Genomic DNA, 18,739 nt, shown 5'->3' with positions numbered 1-18,739 from the left:
GTAGTCATAAATACAACTAGAAGGTCCCTGTGTCCCTGGGATCACATTTTCAATCGTTTTGGTCAGAAAAGTAGTGTCAAGTGGAGAACTGAATTATGAGCATTTTTTTGTGAGACTGTGCTACTCTAAGTGTCAATAGGTGTGCCCCTCTCAGGAGGGCAACTCAGGCCTTTAGAAAGCCTTAGAGTTTCAGAACATCAACAAAAATAGATCGACTCCACTGAAAAGCACACGATATGGACTTATACACACACTTTAACCTGCACCTGACATTCTACACTTCAGCAGTCTCCATTAATTTACTTCAAACCCAGCACACACTGACAAAGCAGGAAAAAACAGCATCGCTGTCTAAACATTTACACTCTGTATTGTGCATTTGTTCCGAGAACACTCGTATTCTCTGAGTTTTTATACTCGTTTGCATCATTAGTTATGACTAATCTATAATTAAATCAGCTTACATTTTACGTAAACAAATGAACAATTCTGTGTAATATATCAGAGTTTTTAAGAAGAACAACAAATCACCAGTTTTTAAAGCAAACAATGTCCAATATTGTCATTTTTCTAGGAGCGGCTGTGTAAATCCTTCATGAAAAGTGACCAACAAATACATTGCACACACAGACCATGCCCGAAACTGAGAACTCTGTGGAGGTTGGGCAGGCACTCTGGGCAGCTTTGCTGTCAGCATGGAAGCCAGACCCCCTATTGTTAAACAGGAGAAAGCAATCATGAAAGTGTAGGAGGCGACAGGGTGGTGGACGGATGCAAAGTTTTTGTCACAGGAAACAGAAGTTGAGAGGAGCATTTATAGAGCTTGTGCTAAGTAGGAGGAGGAGGTCCTAACTTCAGGTTTACTTCACATAATACATACATTTTTATGTACAGTAATGGCAACTTCGCATTTCCTCCAGAAGATGCACAAATTCTACCAGAAGACTTTGGACATGGTTAAACATGGTGGAGGCACCAAGAAGTTTTTGAGGTTGCCTTGCTGCTTCTGGCACTGGTACCCTGACTATGTGCATGGCATTGTGAAATCTGAGGACTCCCTGAAGATTTGCATAGCAGTGCACGGCCCAATGACAGAGAGCTGAGTGCTCACCTACACCTACACCATTACTCCTACAAGATATTAAAGTTCAACAACACTCCAGAGAGAACAGATTAGAGTGGGTAGCAAAATGATTGGCAGTAAACTAAAAAATAAAAACCACAGGCTCAAGTTATACGTCACATACTCCACGGGGATTGGGGTGAGGACAGAAGTAAACTCTGTGTGTGCTACAATTTCACATGTAAAGATCAGAAAGTGCTACAGAACATCTGCGTAATCAACAGGACGCCGTGTGATGGCTTTCTATGATGCCTCCACAGTAAAAAGACGCCTTTATCTTTAATGAGAGGGATGTGTCTGCTCGCCGGAACTCTGTGCTGTAATTTGTGTTTGACTCAAGGCTTATCTTTACAGCCACACGCTGTGTTTCTGAAGCTCCTTTCAGGGCTGGAATTACTGGAATTCCGCCGTTTCAGTTAAGTCCATTTGGACGTCGCTTTCCGCTGCTCTTGGATGGATTGTGCTTTTTGCGACTTTAATATTTATTCCTGTTTGCATGCACAAGGTATGTCAATTAGTCCTTCAACTAATTAAGACATGTTACACACGGAGTGGAAGCTTTATAGAGTATATTTGGAAAAAAAAAGGAGCTCTAACTATAAATATATAAAGGCCTGTGCAAATATCAGAGACCACAAACCACCATCAAGTATTTTCTTCATAATTCAGAGGTGATTTTATGGAAAGTTCCAAAACTGGAAGGATCTGGAGGAAATGGGACTAACAAACCTTGCAACAAAACTGAAAACAAGTCATTTGGAAAGACTAGAAATTATAATAAAAAGGGGATAAATACTCACTATATTACACACAGCCATATTGTTGGTCCACAAGTCAGACACACAGTAGCTCATCTGTCAGTGGTCAGACACTGTCCACAACAGTTTAGATATTTAGATATATTTGATATAGATTACGGGCGGCACGGTGGCTTGGTGGTTAGCACGTTCGCCTCTCAGCGCTGGGATCTTGGGTTCAAGTCCCATCTGGGTGGAGTTTCCATGTTCTCCCTGTGTCTGTGTGGGTTTCCTCCCACAGTCCAAAAACATGGAGGGTAGGTAAATTGGCTTACTCTAATAACTGTCCTAGTGAATGAGTGTGTATGTGAATGAATGTCTGTATGTGTGAGTGAATATGTGTGCCCAGATATGGATTGGTGCTCTGTCCTGGGTGAAACCCTAGTGCCCGATGCAGTCCTCCAGGTGGACGGTCGTTCCTGGTCAAGAGTACGCTGTGCACGTTTGAGCAGTTTTGTGTTCTGAGCAGTGTGGATCTAGAAAGGCGCTATATAAGTGTAACGATAGATAGAAGATTAAGATGATACTTTATTGATCGCCTTAGGGAAATTACTTCTCTGAACCATCCGTGGTAGAGAACACACAAACACTAGGGGCAGTGAACACACACACACAACCGGAGCAGGGGGCTGCCAACCACCTCTGCGCCTGGGGAGCAGTTTGGGGGTTAGGTGCCTTTCTCAAGGGCACTTCAGCCATGAATGAATTTTTCCTTGCCGGTCCCTGGAACTGAACTGGCAACCCTCCGGCCTCAAGCTCGCTTCTCTAACCTCAAGGCCATGGCTGGTTGTTGGTGGACTATTGTCAGTCCAGCTGTGACAGTGAGGGCTTTAAAAACTTCAGCAGCACTGCTGTGTCTGATCCACTCGTACCAGCACAACACACACTACCACACCACCACCACATCAGTATCACTGCAGTGCTGAGAACGATCCACCACCCAAATCGTACCCTAAACAGGGTGAAACGGTGCCCTAGAAGTATGCAGAGCAACAGGTGGACTACAGTCTGTAATTGTAGAACTACAAAAGCGCACCAACGTAGTCAGTATAGCTAAAAAAAATGGCAGATAAGTGGAGAAACATTCATTCATTCATTCATTATCTGTAAGCGCTTATCCATTTCAGGCTCGTGGTGGGTCCAGAGCCTACCTGGAATCATTGGGCGCAAGGTGGGAGGGAGCAGTCCTTGGGAGCGCCAGTCCTTCACAGGGCAACACACACACTCACGGACACTTTTGAGTCACCAATCCACCTACTAACGTGTGTTTTTGGACTGTGGGAGGAAACCGGAGCACACAGGGAGGAAACCCATGCGGACACAGGGAGAACACACCACACTCCTCACAGACAGTCACCCGGAGCGGGAATCGAACCCACAACCTCCAGGTCCCTGAAGCTGTGTGACTGCGACACTACCTGCTGCGCCACCGTGCCGCCCTAGTGGAGAAACAAGGTCATTTTAATGTTTTGGCTCACCAGGGTATGTTTTTATTGTTTTGACTGGAAAATAATTATGAAGAAGGTCTCACCGATCATGAGAGACTAATGTTCTCTGTAAAAGTTAGTATAGTGTAAAGAAATGTTATGAAGGATTACATTATGAATATTTAATTTCTCTGTTGATCAGAAGCTCTCTATTCGTCGGCCTCTAAAGGGATGAAAGTGCGAGATTCAGGAGCACAGCAGAAGGTGGTGAGTAGGAAGAGTTGATGCTGGTAACCATCTGCTCAGAGCTTTGAAGTCAGGGCCAGATGAATGGATTCCGCCACAGAGTTGAGATTACGGCTGTTGATGGCGCTCACATTGAGACAGCCCTCCGGCAGCATGTAAACGTGCCTCCGCTTTGCCAGGAAGTCGACCTGCTGAACTGATGGAGATGGAGAAAAATAATTAAAATGCTCAGTAACAACCATTCATCCACTGACGTCACATAGAATCATTCAGTAATGCCATTCCTCACATGAGATGAGTCACCGATATGAAGATCATGCTTTTAATCTGGGACTATTAAGTGGCATCACTTTGAAGTTTGTATTACAAAGCCACGGAGACAGCGAATTAATTCAGCTCCATTATTTTCTTAATTTTATGCTTGGATGCCATTCCCATGCACTTAAGTCAACATAACAGATTCATTATCTGAAGACCAAGATGGAGTTCAGAAGTTGAGAGATGAGGAATGTAGCTGTCTATTGTCGAGAGGAGTGAGGCATTTTCAGGCATGAAGAATATTACAATTACAACTGAACCATTCTGAAGTGGATTTAATAACTGAGAAAACCCTTGATACAGTGTACAAATAAAAGCTATCACCCAGTTTGTTTTAAAAGCAAGTTCTTAGCCCACATCTTATACCAAAAAAGATCTAACCATTGTTTTTAAGACTCTTTCCACAGGCCCAGTAGTACTGATGGGATGGAAAATGACTGGCATCATTTTACTTCCTGGTTTAAATCTGCCGATAGAGGAGTCCCAGCGTGGGCACGTTCATGCCGTGCAGATTGTAAAAATTAGGGTAGAATCAGACCTGTCTGCCATAATGTCTCCTATCATAGTAGAACTAATGCACAATGCTTTCTTTATTGTTGGATCCTTTTTATGTCTGTGTAAGCGCAATAGATTATTCAGAGCGAGGTTTTGTTCAGTCAGATTAAAGATAAATGCAATTGACATGTTTGTTATATTTCTATTCTTGTTCTTTGTTGTTATGAATGACAATTCTTTAGAAAAAATGATCATTTACAAATGTTCAGGTTGGGTGGCACGGTAGCGCAGCAGGTAGGTGTCGCATTCACACAGCTCCAGGAATCTGGAGGTTGTGGGTTTGAGCCCTGCTCCAGGTGACTGTCTGTGAGGAGTTTGGTGTGTTCTCCCTTTGTCCAAGTGGGTTTCCTCCAGGTGACTGTCGGTGAGGAGTGTGGTGTGTTCTCCCTGTGTCTGCGTGGGTTTCCTCTGGGTGACTGTCTGTGAGGAGTGTGGTGTGTTCTCCCTGTGTCTGCGTGGGTTTCCTCCGGGTGACTGTCTGTGAGGAGTGTGGTGTGTTCTCCCTGTGTCCGCGTGGGTTTCCTGCGGGTGACTGTCTGTGAAGTGTGGTGTGTTCTCCCTGTGTATGCGTGGGTTTCCTCCGGGTGACTGTCTGTGAGGATGGTGGTGTGTTCTTCCTGTGTCTGCGTGGGTTTCCTCCGGGTGACTGTCTGTGAGGAGTGTGGTGTGTTCTTCCTGTGTCTGCGTGGGTTTCCTCCGGGTGACTGTCTGTGAGGAGTGTGGTGTGTTCTTCCTGTGTCTGCGTGGGTTTCCTCCGGGTGACTGTCTGTGAGGAGTGTGGTGTGTTCTCCCTGTGTCTGCGTGGGTTTCCTCAGGGTGACTGTCTGTGAGGAGTGTGGTGTGTTCTCCCTGTGTCTGCGTGGGTTTCCTCCGGGTGACTGTCTGTGAGGAGTGTGGTGTGTTCTTCCTGTGTCTGCGTGGGTTTCCTCCGGGTGACTGTCTGTGAGGAGTGTGGTGTGTTCTTCCTGTGTCTGCGTGGGTTTCCTCAGGGTGACTGTCTGTGAGGAGTGTGGTGTGTTCTCCCTGTGTCTGCGTGGGTTTCCTCAGGGTGACTGTCTGTGAGGAGTGTGGTGTGTTCTCCCTGTGTCCGCGTGGGTTTCCTGCGGGTGACTGTCTGTGAGGAGTGTGGTGTGTTCTCCCTGTATCTGCGTGGGTTTCCTCAGGGTGACTGTCTGTGAGGAGTGTGGTGTGTTCTCCCTGTGTCCGCGTGGGTTTCCTCCGGGTGACTGTCTGTGAGGAGTGTGGTGTGTTCTCCCTGTGTCTGCGTGGGTTTCCTCCGGGTGACTGTCTGTGAGGATGGTGGTGTGTTCTCCCTGTGTCTGCGTGGGTTTCCTCCGGATGCTCCAGTTTCCTCCCACAGTTCAAAAACACACGTTGGTAGGTGGGTTGGCAACTCAAAGTGTCCCTAGGTATGAGTGTGTGTTAGTTTATTTGTGAGTAAAAATGCAGTTTAAAAATTACTGTGATGCTTCACTGACCTGTAATAGGAAAAACAGAGCCTCTATCATTGCTACTCCAGGCTCAGCACTGCAAAAAACTGCACTGTGTATCTTTGAGGAGGGTAGGAAACCACAGCCTACACCTTGATTTCAAGAGAGTGCTGTAAAATTTAATTATACTCCGCAACTCTACGGGCAGCCCAGCAGCAAAAATACCAAATCTTACTTTTGTTCCTTTAAGTTTTTCTACTTATCAGGTTATTTTTGTGCTGCTTTAACATGTAAATTTAATAAAGTGATTTATATATCTGTGTGTGGGCGTGTACATGTGTGTGTGTCTGTGTGGTCCACTGCAGAGAGGTTAAGCATGTCCACAATTAAGTTTAAGTTAAGTTTACAAATATCACTCGAATGCATTGCGCATTCTTACAGTGCTCTCCTGCACATATTAAGCTCCTTCAGCACATTTGTTCTTATTTACAAACATGGTAAGAACATTTCTTGACCCCAATGGCTGGGGTCTCAAGCACTATTCAAAATGTGCAGCCTCAGAACCCAACTGCCAAAGTGTGCAAGCTACAGCAAGTTTCAACTTGTGCTTTGAGGATAGAGGTCAATCAAAGTAGGCTGTGATTCACAAATTCAACACTCTCCCACGTCAAGAGACATTTTAAGGCACTGAGCACAAACAGAAACAGAAAGAGCACTAGCAGCCTGAAAAAGAAAACAGACTTGGAACATTCTCCCATTAAATTGTGCTAATGTGTTCTTTCTGTCTGGTAAATATTGGAGGGTTTGTGATTTTCCATTTTCCAATCTTTATTTTTATAGCCGAGGAGTGCACATAGCTTAAAAACAGCGGAAAAGAAAAACACACGTGATGGAGCGAGAATATTTTTCAGAATAAGTGGTACAGAACAGCTCCTAAGCAAAAACTCACCTCTAAGAGTTCTTTTAAATGTCAAAAACAACCCACAAACAGAGAGAAGCACTAGTGTGTGTTATTCTAAGGATAATGGAACACTGCATTTCGGTTCATTTGTTACGGATGAGGCATTTCTCCGGGCCTTTCTGCAAAGATCAAAATTTGGCTGAGTACACACTCAGTAAAAGCACCAGACGGCTCCTCTCTAGTCTGTCTGGTTTTGTAGTTCGTTTTAGGGAACAGAACTGGAGAGGGATTGAGTGTGAGCGTGAAACAACATCGCCGTAGCTATAATTTAGCCATTGTAGATCATCATCACAAATGATTCTTCACAGCACAACGTTGTTCTACCGCTCTCATTCAGCACAGTTTCTTCCACCACAGTGGAACTACTCTCTTTCAAATAAATCAAATCAAATCGAATGCTACCAAACTACTGCAAATTATCATTGGAACTCAACTTGGAGGAGAACACCCAAATCCACAATCAATTAATTAACATTTTGGCTGTTTCTCAATGTGTCCTTCTTGTTTAACCTCATCTTCCACGGCTGAAGTAACGCCCCCGTTTGTGGATATGACAACAAATGTTCATATAAATACGAATGTGTTTACCACTCCAGTGCTAACCACTCATCTCTTACCACTAAGTCCAATGCAGCAGAAGAGTCCCCCTGGCTTTATCAGGTGTTCCCAGCTGCCTGGGCTTCCAAGTAATCGCAGCTTCTCTCTGAGACGTTCCCGCATCAGCATGCATCGCTCCGCTGTGGCCTTCAACCCCTCCTGCCTGAAAGAACCGTATGAAAGCAATGACTCCATAATATACGAAGCTATATTCACAAGAGAAAGGTTGTGGCCTTAAGGAGAAATGTGTTCTACGCAGCTAAGTGGAGACATTACCAATATATATCCATTTATTTTCATAAGGAGTATCCTTTCAGTGGCTTGAACTAAGATGTAAGTGTTTGGAACCTTTGGCAATTTTACACTCTGAGCTCCATGTGGTGACAGGCAACCTCATAGCTGATGATCTGTCACTGAGAGATGTGATAAAATGTGTTGGAAGAGTATTTAGCAAAACAAGATGAGTGCTGAATGGTTCATCTTCAACTCCTGCCTAACAGTGAGTACGTTTTTCAATGATATTTTCACATTGTTACACATTTTCATGGGTGCTCACGTTGTCCCATCTTACATTTCACTTCACGGGCCTCTCTGTGCACCCAAAAACCACTGACAATGACCCAGTATTGTATTCCTGCTTTCAAACGGCCTCATTCTGTTGTATAGTTAGCAACAGACTACAACAGTTGGAACAATGAAGCAATTACAGACAATGAATGAATTAATAAATTAACGGATATTACACAATTTAATTTAGAAATTTTTACTAAACTTGGGCGGCACGGTGGTGCAGCAGATAGTGTCACAGTCACACAGCTCCAGGGGCCTGGAGGTTGTAGGTTCGATTCCCGCTCCGGGTGACTGTCTGTGAGGAGTGTGGTGTGTTCTCCCTGTGTCTGCGTGGGTTTCCTCTGGGTGACTGTCTGTGAGGAGTGTGGTGTGTTCTCCCTGTGTCTGCGTGGGTTTCCTCTGGGTGACTGTCTGTGAGGAGTGTGGTGTGTTCTCCCTGTGTCTGTGTGGGTTTCCTCCGAGTGACTGTCTGTGAGGAGTTTGGTGTGTTCTCCCTGTGTCTGCCTGGGTTTCCTCCGGGTGACTGTCGGTGAGGAGTGTGGTGTGTTCTCCCTGTGTCTGCCTGGCTTTCCTCCAGGTGACTGTCTGTGAGGAGTGTGGTGTGTTCTCTCTGTGTCTGCGTGGGTTTCCTCCGGGTGACTGTCTGTGAGGAATGTGGTGTGTTCTCCCTGTGTCCACATGGGTTTCCTCCGGGTGACGTTCTGTGAGGAGTGTGGTGTGTTCTCCCTGTGTCTGCGTGGGTTTCCTCCGGGTGACTGTCTGTGAGGAGTGTGGTGTGTTCTCCCTGTGTTCGCGTGGGTTTCCTCCGGGTGCTCCGGTTTCCTCCCACAGTCCAAAAACACACGTTGGTAGGTGGATTGGCGACTCAAAAGTGTCCATAGGTGTGAGTGTGTGAGAGAATGTGTGACTGTGTGTGTTGCCCTGTAAAGGACTGGTGCCCCCTCCAGGGTGTATTCCCGCCTTGCGCCCAATGATTCCAGGTAGGCGCTTACAGATAATGAATGAATGAATTAATTAATTAATTTTTATTACTAAACCGTTCCAATAGGGGCAACTGTCTGTGAGAAGTTTGGTGTGTTCTCCCCGTGTCGGCATGGGTTTCCTCCGGTTTCCTCCCAAGGTCCAGAAACACACGATGGTAGGTGGATTGGCGACTCAAAAGTGTCCCTATGTGTGAGCGTGTGAGCCCTGTGAATGACTGGCGCCCCCTCCAGGGTGTGTTTCTGCCTTGCACCCAGTGATTCCGGCAAGGCTCCGGACCCACCACGACCCTGAACTGAATAAGCGCTTACAGACAATGAATGAATTAGCGAATATTCCTATAGGAAAAATAACAAGACATTCAAAGCAGATATAACTCATAAACTTACCATTCGACCAGGTGTGCAGGGTTGCTAAGCACTGCAGTAACCACTCTGGTGCCTCCAGCTGGTGGGCAGGACCAGAGAGTTTGAACAATTTTCTCTGCTTGGGTTTGGACAGCCAGAACATTGGACTCATCCTTCAGAACGCACAGCAGGTGGCCCACCCTGTCTCCTGAGAGTGGGGTCGGATGTAGAGTGGAAACAGGAAAGATACAGTAAGGTTAGTCTCACAGAGCTCTTTACTATAACAGACTTTACTGTAGTGTTTTTATTAGTTCTAGATTTTCTCAAGGGCTTTGACTTCTTAGATGGGCTTTACATCGGAAAACCGTTCACCCCCCCCCCCCCATACGGTCTGAGAGAACTGTGCAGAAACACGGACAAAAACACCGTGGCACGTGACTCTACGCATACAATATGTCCGAATGTCAGTGGACACTCCTTTATAACCAATTGAAAAACCCAGATAGCAGACACATTTGGGCCAAAGCTCACTTATGGCACTGTGGTGTGTTGCGTGGGTCGGACTTGGCTTGGATTATGGCACGTGTTGTGTTCCATCTGGCCCAAATAAGGTGGACAGTGGAGTTGAGGCAGCCAGACTCACCCTTAGGCAACAGTGTGATTCAAAACCTAATGTGGGCCATAAAGAATGGCAGATATGACGTATTTGGGCCACAGTTTTTGGGCAGTGCTACCTGTATCTCAAAGTAAGTGCTCGTTAAAATGCTGTTTATTTCATCGAATATTTTTTGCTGTTATGTGAAATATGAGCAACAAAAGGAGACCATCTTTTGAAGAAGACATTTCATCCAAATTGTTTCTTTTTCACTGTGAGAAAAAATGTGAACCAGGCGTGAATTTCCAAACAACAAATAAATAAATAAATATATATAAAAAAATGTAGCCTGCGGTGTGTAGTTTTGATTCCAAAATATTTTTTGTGAATCTACCAACTACGTTTGAGATGTTTTCACTTAGTAAGATAGGCTTTTTTCCAGTGTTGGAACAGCTACGATGCCACACTTCCTGCATATAAAAGCTCTCACCATAGAGGCTGAAGCTGTGGGAGAAAGACTGAGCACAAAGCAGCTCCAGCCCCAGAGACGCACAGTAACGCAGAGCCCAGGAATCCAGCTCCACATCCCCACTACAGAGACCCTGAGCAGTCAGCAGGAAGAATGGCAGGATCTGACGCCTCTGAGAGACAGAGAGAATGAGAGAGAGAGAGAGTAGCTAAAACAATGATTCATTCAGCTGCTAGCCTTGACCTCTAGCTTCCTCGAGCAGCCGTTTGTAGGTCTGCTCCTGGAGGCAAACCCTTCACAGTTTTCTGTTTTTCCCCTGCTCTGACACATCTGATTCTTCTTCTCTGCTCATTATCAAGCTCTTCGTGTACTCCATCAGACATGAAAGCCCAGGCAGAGCAATGGAGCGGAGCTGATAACTGCCGGCACTAGGCAGCAGCTTAAGAGCATTACAGCCTCCATCAACAGTTTACAGTTTACGGTTCACCGCGCTGGATGACCATGCACTGCATATATTTCACAGACTTTACCAGCAGGACATCAGCCACTCGTTTCCATTCATCCTGAGACAGATCAGCTCCAGTGGGATAGTGTCCAGCCGCAGAGAGGACCACCACACTGTGTTCTGGAGCTTTCTCCAGGTCCTCCAACATCTTCTCCACACACACACCATGACTCTCTCTGTCCCAGTACTGATAGTGCTGAACATCACTGATCCCTGCTGACTCAAAGATGCTCTGCAATGACTCTGTAAAGAATAAACCAGCTATTACTACAACAACTATTAATAATAATAGTAATAAAAATTGTAGGGTGGCGCAGCAGGTAGTGTCGCAGTCACACAGCTCCAGGGACCTGGAGGTTGTGGGTTCGATTCCCGCTCCGGGTGACTGTCTGATGTGTTCTCCCTGTGTCTGTGTGGGTTTCCTCCGGGTGACTGTCTGTAAGGAGTTTGATGTGTTCTCCCTGTGTCTGTGTGAGTTTCCTCTGGGTGACTGTCTGTGAGGAGTGTGGTGTGTTCTCCCTGTGTCTGTGTGGGTTTCCTCCGGGTGACTGTCTGTGAGGAGTTTGATGTGTTCTCCCTGTGTCTGTGTGGGTTTCCTCCGGGTGACTGTCTGTGAGGAGTTTGATGTGTTCTCCCTGTGTCTGCGTGGGTTTCCTCCGGGTGACTGTCGGTGAGGAGTGTGGTGTGTTCTCCCTGTGTCTGTGTGAGTTTCCTCTGGGTGACTGTCTGTGAGGAGTGTGGTGTGTTCTCCCTGTGTCTGTGTGGGTTTCCTCCGGGTGACTGTCTGTGAGGAGTTTGATGTGTTCTCCCTGTGTCTGCATGGGTTTCTTCCGGTTGACTGTCTGTGAGGAGTGTGGTGTGTTCTCCCTGTGTCTGAGTGGGTTTCCTCCGGGGGCTCAGGTTTCCTCCCACGGTCAGACGTTGGTAGATGGATTGGCGACTCAAAAGTGTCCGTAGTGAGTGTGTGAGTGTGTTTGCTGCCCTGTGAAGGACTGTCGCCCACTCCAGGGTGTATCCCTGCCTTGTGCCCAATGATTCCAGGTAGGCTCTGGACCCACCGTGACCCTGATCTGGATAAGCGCTTACAGATAATGAATGAATGAATGTCATTGTAGGTCAAAATTGCTAAGAAACTTTACAGAAGTGGGACAATAGGTAAATGGCAGGGTGGCATTTTCAAATTATATAAAAATGAGGTCAAAAATAAGCTACAAGATACAAGTTCAACAGAAATATAAAAATACACAGTAGAATTATAACAAATCAATAAATAAACATATCACTAATTTGGATTTAAAAATGCTTGTGAAGCTAATATTCCTAACATTTTTCAGAGTTTGGAGAGCTGTAGGGAAGATTTTCCACCAACTGAGCTGTAATTGATCCTAGGAGCTTGTCTTTATGGGCTATGGCACTTCACCAGATCAGTGATGTACTTTGGATCTAGGAAATAGGCTAAAGACCACTTAATAAATGACCTGAACTGTAGACCCTTTCTTTTGGAATATGCAGTGACCTCCTGATCTCATCCACAAGCTCTACACGACCCACCGTCACACGGAGTGGAGAGAAGAACCGGACCATTCCAGGACGAGTTGTTGCAGTAGCATTGCCTCAGTAGCTCAGCTCCCAAACGCACTGCTCCAGAGGTGCCTACTGTCTGAATTCCAACAACCTTCAGAGTGAGAAACGACATCGGGAAGAGCAGAACTGTCAATCTGAACATGGCACACACACACACGCACACACACACCAGCTGGCACTCACACTCTGATGGGCATGGCACATACTGATTCTGTCACTGGGTATTTCTACAGCTCTCACACTGGTCTCATGAGTGAGAGCCTTGGTCATGCACACACCACTTCACAGTGATAACACCACCATGTTCTCAAGAAAAATACATGCATCTATATTATAATTGTGAAGATTTAACACTCTATAACTGGTCAATTCAGTTTCCTGAAACTCACAACATGTATTTTTTATTTGACTCCAGGAGGACACCCACGCAGGCACTGGGAGAACACAGCAACTGACCTGGGAGCTGAACTCAGTATGGTGTGGCAGTGGTAGAATTTCACAGATCCTAAAACACTGGTATTGCATCTGTGTTCTTCTGACACAAACTGTTTTGTTGTGTTCCTGCAAAAAGCACTACTAATCAGCCCATCATACGGAAGGCTTAATTATGAGCTGGTGTACTTTAGCGGAGCTACAAATAAAACACGCACTACATAGCAATAAGGGTAATTGATGTAAAACATATCTTCTGTTGCCTAAAATTTACTTGAAGTTCTCCATGACCTCTCTGCCTTCCTTAGATTTACACACTGCCTGGCCAAAAATGACAAATGAATTACAAATTCATTGTACATTTTCCCCGCTTCAGTTCAACGATTACAGACTGTAGTCCATGTGTTGCTCTGCATACTTTGTCAGCCCATTTTTCACCCTGTTTTATCTATGGACAGGAGCACACAGTCCATGGTACGAGTGGATCAGACACAGCAGTGCTACTGGAGTTTTTAAAACCCTCTCTGTCACTACTGGACTGAGAATAGTCCACCACCCAAATCATACCCACTAATAAAGTATGCAGAGCAACACTTGTACTACAGTCCCCCCACCCCTATACTGAGGGCATTCATTCATTCATTGTCTGTAACCCTTATCCAATTCAGGGTCGCGGGGGTCCAGAGCCTACCTGCCTGGAATCATTGGGCGCAAGGCGGGAATACACCCTGGAGGGGGCGCCAGTCCTTCACAGGGCAACACAGACACACACCTATGGACACTTTTTGAGTCGCCAATCCACCTACCAACGTGTGTTTTTGGACTGTGGGAGGAAACCGGAGCACCCGGAGGAAACCCATGCAGACACAGGGAGAACACACCACACTCTTCACAGACAGTCACCCGGAGTGGGAATCGAACCCACAACCTCCAGGTCCCTGGAGCTGTGTGACTGCGACACTACCTGCTGCGCCACCGTGCCGCCCTATACTGAGGGCAGCCATGTCTAAAATAATTTTAGTACAATACTTCTGACACATCCAGGCCACTAGGTGTCAGTATAATGGCTGTGTTAGAACATGATGAAGAATCATAGACATATTAAAATGAGTTATTGTATGGTGCACATGCCCAAACACTATTGGTGGCTTCTGTAAAGAGCTGGCAAAAAAAAAAATGTGCATAATGACTTGCAGCATTCTGTGCGCTCCTTTAGTTGACGTTAGACTGAAGACAAATTGGTGGCAGGTTCTAACTGTTTCAACTAACGACTGTCTTGAATGCGCTAAGACTGATTAACTCAAATCACTTTTGTTGTTGTACGAGATGATGTACCTCGTTAAGCCTTTATGCCAGTCTATTCAGAGCGGAGCACGGATTTCAGCGGCGGCTTCCTGGTTAAAGAGATTACATTTTTGAAAAATACCAAATTAAAAATAGCTGTTGGCTTAATGAAAGGCCTGGCTGTGTGGAGGGGTTTAAAGATGGCTTTCTTAAACAAGCGTCTCTGACTGGCAGGAGTGAAAACACAGGTGTTAAAACAGTCTTTAGCCTGCAGCGAGCTCTGGGGCCCCCTGGATTTCCAGCTCTCATGGGGTGAATGCAGGATGACTCTGTGCAGGACCGAGGGAGCAAGAGGAACAGAAAGATTTCGCCATAGTGAATGAGCCAATCTTCTACATCACATGAAGGGTGAGGAAATTCATAATAGCCAGGATCAAAAGTTAAGCCTCCTGATGGCTGATTCTACCTCCCCCATGTCAGGGACACCCTCTATGAAGGATAAACGGGTTTATTCAGAAATGTGTTTCTGCTTAGTCTTTATCCATGGGTTGCAGCTGATGTCACTGTGTAAAGCAGCAGATAACGGAACAAGAGCATAGAAAGGAATTAGAGTCTAACATACTAAAAGTTTTCCATTATATCCAATGGGGAAAATGCTAATATGGCTAACAGACTATAACTTTTTTTCTTTATTATGTTACACTGTTGGCGGCACGGTGGCGCAGCAGGTAGTGTCGCAGTCACACAGCTCCAGGGGCCTGGAGATTGTGGGTTTGATTCCCGCTCCGAGTGACTGTCTGTGAGGAGTTGGTGTGTTCTCCCCGTGTCCACGTGGGTTTCCTCCGGGTGCTCCGGTTTCCTCCCACAGTCCAAAAACACACGTTGGTAGGTGGATTGGCGACTCAAATGTGTCCATAGGTGTAAATGTGTGTGTGTATCTGTGTTGCCTTGTGAAGGACTGGCGCCCCCTCCAGGGTGTGTTCCTGCCTTGCGCCCAATGATTCCAGGTAGGCTCTGGACCCACCGCAACCCTGAATTGGATAAGGGTTACAGATAATGAATGAATGACTGCAACCCATGGATATTTTGTATGAATATTGTGTATAGGTTTCAGTGGTAAAAACGACAGACTGTTCCTTTAAATGACCACTATCTCCCTTCGTTTTGCGTCATTAGGATGCATTCTTCTGCAGCTGTACGCTTTGATTCCAGCTTGATAATGAAGGCGACGAGGGTAAATGTTTGCGCCCAGCAGCAGGTCTTAGTTTACAGCTCAAAGGGTCATTTAACATCAATGGCACATGGTCACATGGCATCCCTCCCCCATGTAAACAAACTTCACGCCGTACATATGCTGCGGCTCTGGTGTGTTATCAGTGTACTCAGCTGGTAATCCACCGCCAATGAAAAGCCAGGGTGTGGATTAACCCGCTATTTCAACAAACAGGGTAATACATCACAGAGACAGACTCGGCCTTTCCACAGACGTGTGCTTATTGGAAGAACGAACAGAGATGGTCACCCTGTTGTCAACGAGGACACGACTGTCCCTGCCCAAGGCCAGCTCCGAGGCTCTTCTGGAGAATTCTGGGAGGCCCGAGGGATGTGGATACTCTGGGAGAAGGGTTGGGTCCATGCCAATCTGCTGCTTGATTTTCAAGATCAGAGGAAGCACTGTGGCCTGACCACCTTCTCCGACACACTCTGGGTACAGGGAAGGGAACAAGAAATCCAGGTTATACTTTTCCAAACACAAGATCTGATTGGCTGAAAAGCATGGCCCTTCAAAGTATTCCTTTTGTCATACCTGATGACTTTTTTTCACTGTCCTGAAAACGGGTTGAGAAGCTGTGGTAAAAGAAACCTTTATATAAATATGTATCCTTTCTAAAGTGCTTTTTCTATGCAGAGGACCAGTGTTTGATTCCCAGCTCAGGTAAGTACAATATGCCCTGCAAATCAGACCCCTACATCTGTATCATAATTAGAACTGTAAGATGATCTGGAGGATGTATCTGTGATGCGAACAACATGGACTATAAATACAGATTTCAGATGTGAAGCTGGAATTTTGTGGCAACAGCAAAGTGTGAATCCTAACACAGTCATTCCATGGCTTCGCTTTCAAAGACAGTCTAATGTTTAAGATCGTGGTGGATGTTTGCTGAAGACGTATCTCCATACGCAGATCTCACAGAGATAAAAAAAGGGTTGTGGGTCTTAGTTCAGTTAAACAAATATAACTGAATATTCCTTGGCTTTACAGTGGCTTTTTATTTAAAGATTCAGTAGTGTCTTCACTGTAGGGCCAATGATTCTGAAACAAATATTCATACAGTTTTTAAAATATAATATTTATTTTTAATAAATACAAAAGCCATTTTGCCTTAGGTTTTAATTTGAAACCAATATCAAGTCTTTAGTGAGTGTTGGTCTACAAGTACAAATCATCGCAGAGTCTGCTGTGTAAGTGATTCCATGATCATCACATGCCAGCTTTTCAAATCCCTCCAGTGTTTTAGTGTCCACGGTTAATTCGAAATGTATTTTTGGTGTCAGCCTGCTGCACGAAAGCAATGAAACTGCTTTCAACATGAGATCAGTACACTAGATGGTGCTGAGGTCTTGTGCATTAAACAGTTAGAGGTGGCCAAGATGTGGCCTAAAAGAGCATAACATTATGATGTAACCATTTAACCACAGCAAGAGTCCAGACAGAAACATAAAATGTGAAAAGCTGACTTAAGATCAATCAACAGGTTAAATCATTTTTTGAAAATGTGTCTGATCAATGATATTTCACAAGATCATCATTATATCGAGAAAGCTCGAGTGTCTTAGTCCTGGGTTTAGTCTCCACCTCAGGCTGAGGAAGGACTGATGGCCTGTCCAGAGCAGGATGAATTGGTTAGACAAGATTAATGATTGTATACAGATTAGAGTTCAGTATCAGCACCAATCAAATCATACTGGACTGATATGAATAATGAAGATCAGATATGTAAGCAGTTTCCTTGTGTTTATATTGACAGAATACACGTTTATTAATTCTATCATGATCCCAGTAAACAAGGAACGTCATTGGACGTTCAAAATAGGTCTAAAAGTAGTCTGTCCGTCAAGGACATATTTTAAACGTCAATGGACGTCCAAAATCCATCTTAATAAGTTAGTTAAGTGGTGACCAATCGATAACGTCAGTGGACGTCCAAAATGCGTTTTATACAAGTAATTTATTTCGGGACCAATTAATAACGTCAATGGACGTCCAAAATACGTCTAATAGTCGTCTTTTCAATGTCTGTGTTTGGACGTCTTTTCAATTTTCATTTCCAACTATAAGAGAACGTTGATTAGACCGTCATTACGTTATTTCAACGTTGAATCAACGGCTAAATGTTTACTGGGATGTTGCTATTGAATACTAGATCACAGTTTTATATTTATTGTTTATAAATCTGTTTTTTAATCTAGACACCAGCTGTCAGGAGTAGCCAAAATGTGCAACAAATTTGTAACCAAAATAACAGCGTTATACTGTAAATAAATCATATTTATCATAAAATACGATCAGTATTTCATAAGAATCGGTTCAGTGAGCCGAATTGATCTTTCTATCCTTAGGGCACTTACACCTTGTTCAGAATGATTCTAAATTCGATTCAGGGTTGCTTATGAATCGGTTTAATCGGTAGATTGAAAAGAGTTATCCAAAAGAACCGATTGGTTCATGACTCATTCGGCTGGGTCTGACTCACCGCTGCCCGCGAGGTAAACCTTGTCTTGGTGCGAGTCTCTCTGAAACTCGGATTTTAGTTTCAGCTCCGCGGTCACGGTGGTCACGGGCTTGTCGCTAAACACAGACATAGATGACGACATAATTTATTAATCGCTATTTCACGTATTCACCGTGTATTAATAACGAATATTTAACTGAGGCGCAGCTACGTCACAACGCGCTTTTGTTTACTGCCTGTCGCTAAGGGGCGCGAGACGTCGCGTCGTCGCATAGCAACGGATATCAGTGCAGAGAAGCCAAGCCGCCATGTTGAAGCATTCCCTTGAGAATTTAAAATTTGATCAAAATACCTATTTCATCTGCCTTTACGTTTAACCACTTCCACCCCAACCTAATTTTAAGATTAATAGGGGATCCTAGTGATTTTTTTGGTCTGGTTAAATCTTATTTTCAGTATATTTTCAGGAGAAATATGATTTTTCAGGGGCTAAGGTGGTGCAACAGGTGGTGTTGCTGCCTCACAGCTCCAGGGACCTGGGGTGGTGAATTCAAACCCTGTCTTGGGTGACTGGCTGGGGAGGTTGGTGTGTTTAGTGTGGGTTTCCATACCAAGTATCCACAGGTATGAGTGTGTGATTGACAGGCGTCTTGGGTGTATAACTGCCTTGAGGCCAGTGAATTTGGGTTGGCTCTGGATCCACCTGAACCTGATTTATTAGTTACAAAATGAATTAATATGTTGAACCTTTTGTATTGTTAATCTCAAACATAAACACTAT

General features: G+C 44.9%; 1 protein-coding gene across 1 annotated transcript; it reads right to left on the bottom strand.

Annotated features, from left to right (window-relative positions):
- Nucleotides 1-3,394: 3,394 nt before the first annotated feature.
- On the bottom strand, nt 3,395-18,168 carry got1l1 (glutamic-oxaloacetic transaminase 1 like 1). The gene is made up of 8 exons (XM_066643802.1): nt 17,980-18,168; nt 15,744-15,925; nt 12,473-12,596; nt 10,947-11,164; nt 10,438-10,588; nt 9,395-9,560; nt 7,475-7,617; nt 3,395-3,789 (listed from the first exon to the last, which is right to left on the bottom strand). The coding sequence occupies exons 1-8, from the start codon at nt 18,098-18,100 to the stop codon at nt 3,650-3,652; spliced, it is 1,245 nt and encodes a 414-aa protein (XP_066499899.1). The 5' UTR covers nt 18,101-18,168; the 3' UTR covers nt 3,395-3,649.
- Nucleotides 18,169-18,739: the final 571 nt, after the last annotated feature.

This window comes from Hoplias malabaricus, chromosome 14, assembly GCF_029633855.1.
Source record: "Hoplias malabaricus isolate fHopMal1 chromosome 14, fHopMal1.hap1, whole genome shotgun sequence".
NCBI lineage: Eukaryota > Metazoa > Chordata > Actinopteri > Characiformes > Erythrinidae > Hoplias > Hoplias malabaricus.
The sequence above is the reverse complement of the archived record's forward strand: the minus strand, read 5'-3'. Positions and strand labels throughout refer to the sequence as shown.

Coding starts and splice junctions, on each gene's coding strand:
- got1l1 (XM_066643802.1), bottom strand. CDS start 18,100: ATGTCGTCATCTATGTCTGTGTTTAGCGACAAGCCCGTGACCACCGTG. Junction 12,597..15,743: donor GTGTCCTCGTTGACAACAGG/GTGACCATCTCT, acceptor CTCACTCTGAAG/GTTGTTGGAATTCAGACAGT. Junction 7,618..9,394: donor CCTGCACACCTGGTCGAATG/GTAAGTTTATGA, acceptor CGGTTCTTTCAG/GCAGGAGGGGTTGAAGGCCA.